General features: G+C 41.3%; 1 protein-coding gene across 1 annotated transcript in view; it reads left to right on the forward strand.

The window, feature by feature from the left end:
* SMYD2 (SET and MYND domain containing 2) overlaps positions 1 to 5,881 on the forward strand; it is a 172,721-nt gene that overhangs the window by 87,827 nt on the left and 79,013 nt on the right. Inside the window, exon 2 of the mRNA XM_006890569.1 lies at positions 5,683 to 5,879. Within this exon, the coding sequence (XP_006890631.1) occupies positions 5,683 to 5,879 (197 nt within the window). The remainder of the gene's footprint in view (positions 1 to 5,682; positions 5,880 to 5,881) is intronic.

The raw sequence follows: 5,881 nt of genomic DNA on the forward strand, positions 1-5,881 counted from the left end.
GACGGCACATAACAACAACAACAACAACCATAATCAATGCCCATTGGAGCAGAAGTCAAGAAATCCAAAGACCTTTTTCATCATGCAAATGTGTTATTGACTTCTTTAAAGTATTGAATAAGGATGACAGAAAAAGAATTTATGCCTTTGAGCTGTGGTGTTGGAGAGGAGTACTGAACATCCCATGGATGGCCAAGAGAATGAACAGGTATGTCTTGAAGTGGGTGCAGCCAGAGTGCTCTTTTGGAGGCAAGAATGATGAGGCTCTGCCTCACATATTTTGGGCATGTTGCTAGGAGGTACTGTTCCTCGAAGAGGGACATGATGTTGGGAAGGATGGAGGGTCAGGGAAGGAGAGAAAGACCTTCAGCCAGGTGGAATGATATGACTGCTGCAAGGGGTTCTTGTGTGTCAGTAAGTGTGAGAGAGGCACAGGATAGAACAGGGTTCAGATCTTTTGTTCATAGGGTCACTGTGAGTTGTGCCTGACTCGATGGCACCTAACAACAACAACTTCATAATTAATTCCCTTCAAACTGTATTCCTTCTAAGCTATGGCTGAAGAAGGTGGAAAAGGTGGATGGCCCTGACAGCTGGAAGGCAACTTTCATGGAATGTGAGAACGCTGAGTGGCAGACTGACAAGCATGACCTACATTAAGAGTGCTGTCATCAGTCTGCAGTGGGCTGGTGTGCTGCCATTCCTTGGCCGTTTATTTTAAACACAGGTTTCTTCATCATTTAATCTCCTGAATTCATGGCTATTGCTTCACTGGCCATTTCCCCATCTTGAGTCATTTGAGTTCAGCCAGGGCATTTTTCTAAGATGAGTCCATTTATTTTCCAGTGCTCTCAAATCACAGTCACCTTCACCCACAGGGTAAGTCTGTTCCAACCTCCATTTACCTGGAAAGGCAATTCATTAGCTGTGTTGTTTTTTCTGAGCTTTGGAAATAGTTCCCAATGAAGGAGAAACAAAAAAAAACCACCACTATGGGCAATAAACAAGTAGGTTACTTTGCACAACTAATCCTTAAGAGTAAAGAATTTACTGCACTTTAATTGCTTGTTTATGTCTATGTGAGGGTTTTTTGGGGGCTGGGGGTTGTTTTTGTGTGGGGGGGGTTTTTTTTGTTTGTTTTTTTGTCTATGTGAGTTTTTAAGGAGCCTAGTGGCATAGTGCCTACACTTTGGCCTGCTAATCAAAAGGTTGGTGGTTTGAATCCACTAATTGTTCTGAAGGAGAAAGAGGGGCCAGTATCCTCCTGGAAAGATTTACAGCCTCTGAAACCCCATGTTGGGATAGGGGCGTGTGCTGCCATTGGCTCGGAATTACCTCAGAGGCCTTAGCTTTGGGTTTTGGTTAGATAGAACACCTAGATATCAGAATGTTAAAAATATAGAGTCCATTCCTTTAAAAAAAAACAACTTCATTTTATTGTGATTTTAATAAAAGTTTACAGAAAAGTTGGATTTTCATTGTTGTACATTTTTCTCCCTTCCTTTCCCCCAGTTAATTTTTTTTATTTATAATTTTTTGTTTTTGTTGTTGCACATTTTCTTCCCTTTCTCCCCTCCCCATCTCCACTAAGCAATGCACCCCTTATTCCAGACTGTTGTCATACATATAATGCCTAATCATATATTCCTTTTGGACAGGTCCTCCCCTCATCAGTTCTACCAGTGTTCATTATCTATCCACTTTCCCCATTCTCTGCCCACACTACCCACATCTGTCCTATTTTTATAACAGCTGTGTTATACAGTATTTGTCCTTTTGTGGCTGAGATTTTTCACTCAGCATAATGTCCTCCAAGCTCCCCCATGTTGTAGAATGCTTTACGAGTTTGTTGTTTTTCAATGCTGCATAATATTCCATTGTGTGGATGTACCATAGTTTTTTATCCATTCATTTGGTTTTGGGCATTTGGGTTGCTTCTATCTCTTTGCTATTGTGAATAATGCAACAATAAACATGGGAACATGGGTGTGCATATATCTGTTTAACTTGTGACTCTGGTTTCTTCCAAGTATATTCTATAGAGTCCATTTTAAATCTTGGTGATGGTGTTGTCTCTCTGTGAACATGATGAAAATGATACTTGCAATTTACATCTCTTATTGTATATTTTAGAAAACCATAAAGCCTTATCACCCAAGAGTTTATCCAAGATTTGACTAAGTAGAAATTTTTATATTCATAAGTATTAAGTTTTCATAAACTTCTAAGGTATATACAGAAACTTCTAGGGTTTCTGAATATGCTTTCATTCATGTATGTCCACTTGTAATAGACTATAACTGTCAGAATTTAGGTAGCATGACTAGAACAACACTCATGTAATACAGTGTCCAGATCCTTTCAGACTCTTTCTATTGCTTGGACTAAAGTTCCACAACCTGGTAATTAAATTTCCTTAATCTCTAAAATCATCTTAAATGACATTCCTCCTTCATCGGTGTTTCAGCTACTCCAAGTTTGTCAATTACTTGCTATACATCCGAGAGCTGGACATAAGATGACAAAAGAACTGGTGCCTTTGAGTCACTGTGTTAGGTAAGAGCATTGAATATCCTGTGGACTGCCAAAAGAATAAACAGATTATGTCCGGAAGAAATACAGCCGGAGTGCTCCTTGGAGGCCAAGAATGGTGAAGCTTCATCTCACATACTTCGGACATACTTCTAGGAGAGGCTATTCCTTGGAAGGGGATATCATATTTGGAAAGATGGTCAGTGAAAGAAAGACAGACCCCCAAGGAGAGAGAGACAGATATAGTGACGTAGCAATGGGCTCGACTGTGTCAGAGATGATGAAGATGGACAGCACAGGACAGGGTTCAGGTCTGTTGTTCATAGGGTTGCTATGAGTATTACTAGACTCAATAGCACCTAACAATGAGTTTTTCATACAGCAATCTTCTTACCATCAGAATCTTGCACATGCTGTTAGCTCTGCTTACAATGCTACTCTCTTTTCTTGGTTACTATCTATTCCTCTTTTAGATCTTATCTTAAAATCCCTTATAAATGGCTGCCTTAGCACTTGCGATCACTGACATCTGTCTCCCCATAGAATACTTTTTACAAGTCACAAACCTTAACACAAACAAAAAACCTAGTGCCATAGAACAATTCTCATTCATGGAGACCCCATGTGTTACAGGTTAGAATTGCTCTGTATGGTTTTCTTTGATATAATCATTATGGAAGAAGAAATTTTTTTTTTCCAGTGTTACCAGGTGGATTTGAACCACCAAACTTTAGGTGAGTTAACTGAACACAATAGCCAATGATACTCACGGCCCTTATGCTTACCCCACTGAGCGGTATTGGTTTATAGTAACATTGCTGTTAGGAACATGGCCCTCAAATCCAGATTGTCTGTGTTTGAGAACAAATTCTGCAACTTTGTGACCTTGGAAATTGTTCTTAGTTTCCCAATGCAGTAACTCAGGACCATAACACCTAACTGACTGAGTTGTACTGTATGTATTGAGGCAACACATTTAATGCACTTAGCACAACGTCTGGCCCATAATACTCAATAACTAATGACAAATGTTAAGGACTCAGGACTACTACCTTTTGTCTATCCCAGTGACCAGGCGCTTAGTAACTGCTTCTTAAAATTAAACAGCATCCATAACACCCTTCCCATGGAGGACTAGGAAGGAGCTTACTGATTTTGCCATTAATACTGGCATTCTGTTTAAATGCCAAAAATCCCCCTAGTCATATTGCCTTTGCAAAACTAGTCAAACTTATTTCAAATACTGGGCAACACCTCTTTAGAAGTTTTAATGTTCCCTGCTAAACAATCCCTTCCCAGTTTTAGTCTCATCTGAGGTCATAAGTTGAACCGAGTTCAACTTCTATCTTCATACAATCCTACATGCAACACAGATTTGCTTCTTCTCATAGAAATAACAATAGTGCACATGTATACATGACTCAAGGGTGACAGCTCTGCAGTATTTTTATGTATTAACGCTAATCTTTTGAGTGGTTCTTAGCACAACAGACTTTTCTGAAGCAAGTGGCCAAGGAGACTGAAATCACTGCAAATTCTAGCACAGAGTTCTGGCCACAGTATGACCCTGGCTTCTTGCAGGAGTCTGAGTTCCCTAAAGGCAGGTTTATCTCCTATTTCCTTTGCAGCATTTGCACCAGTGGCATCACTAGGATTGGTGTCAGCCTCCCAGTGCAGTAACTTCAGGTGCCATCACCTCACAACACACACAGATGACCTCCTATACCAGACCATACTGATTCCTTAGAAATGTTTATTACCAATTTTAGTCAGAATAGTATATAATACAGTTATCAATGACTTAGATTTTTAGATTTTATGAGTAATAACAGCTAAATTGTTTAGCAAAATTGCTCTTCATTCTATTACAGCTTTATGAATTATAACATGATTAGTAACAGAGTGGAGGCCTTTCTAAATTTTTCACCTTTTAATTACTATTTAATTTCAAAAAAGTTATTGACATTAGTTCACAAATACTAATTACAATATCCTAGCTAAAATACCAGAAAATCAGACATAAATAAACAGCTATAAAAAAACCCAGCGGAAACAAATTCACAGCATAACTGTAATTTGATGATAATGACAGTTCTGACTAGAGTGAATTGCTGTTATAATGCATCGAGTAGGAATTGAATCATAGCTGACCTATAGTGGGTTTTCAGAGACCCTAAATCGCATGGGAGGAGACTGCCCATCTTTCTCTCTTGGAGGGGCTGGTGGATTAGAACTGTGTGCCTTTTGTATTGCAATGCACTCCCTAGGCCACCAGAACTTCCTGAAGCAAATTGGTGGTGGTGTGTACCATAGGGTGGGAACAGACCCACAGCAGAACCTCGGTCGAGTTTTCAGAGGCAATTAATAGCATGGAAGGAGACTGCCCAGCCTTATCCTGTGGAGGAGCTGGTGGCCTTGAACCGCTGCTTTCGGGATTGCAGCACAGCTCCTTGCCATTAGGCCATCAGAATTCCCTTTGAAGGGAATCAGAAGATTAAAAAGGTAAATTAGCTTTCAGTTTCAGTACTGTACGTGTACTAACACATATTCACGCGGATGCAAAAAAAAAGTTTTTGTTGTTAGGACTAATCGCGGGGATGCTTTAATAAAAGAGTAATACCTTTTTTTCTAAAACACTGCAATAAATTGACAATCATATGGAGTCACGCAGACAGTGTCACCGGATGCAACATGCACCTTCCCTCCCCCCAGTGACGCCATTGTACAGTCAGGGAACTCAGGTGACCACTTCCATCCATGTCATTAACTTTCACTGACAGCAAACTACATTCACGCTCCAGAGGCTCTGAAAGTTTACATCTCACAAGCCCTGCCTTAGGTCTCTGCCCAACCCTCTGGGAGTCATTCCCAATCATATTGACCCTATGGGTCAGACTGTAATTGTACTGTAGGGTTTTCAAGGCTGAAAAATCTTAAGGTGGGCTCGAACCGCTGACTCTTACACAGTAGAAGAGCTTACCTACTGCATTACCAGGGTTCCTTTAGGGAAACAGCATCTATTAAGCCAGAAATAAAACTTTTCTACTGTGGTTGCTTTTCATGTCAAAGTTCCCGAATCACTAAGGGTTTGGACAAAGACATAACGTAGGGTTGCAAGACGTCTGTCTACACCTCTCTCCATGTACCTAGGGGAGGTGTTCCGGAGGGTCCCGGGGCGGGCTCGGATACCTGCCCTTCTAGGGGACCCCAGGTCACCAGCGGGGGCCCGCGCACACACCGCGAAGCCGCAGATGCCTCCCGCCCCGCTGGAAGCAGCAGCAGGACTGCAGCTCTTTGTTGCTCGCCCACCGGAAACGCCCGGCAGGCGAGCGGGGCGGCGGCAGAGGGC

Source organism: Elephantulus edwardii, unplaced genomic scaffold (assembly GCF_000299155.1).
Source record: "Elephantulus edwardii isolate Elephantulus edwardi_28Jun2011 unplaced genomic scaffold, EleEdw1.0 scaffold00090, whole genome shotgun sequence".
In the NCBI taxonomy this organism is placed as follows: Eukaryota; Metazoa; Chordata; class Mammalia; order Macroscelidea; family Macroscelididae; genus Elephantulus; species Elephantulus edwardii.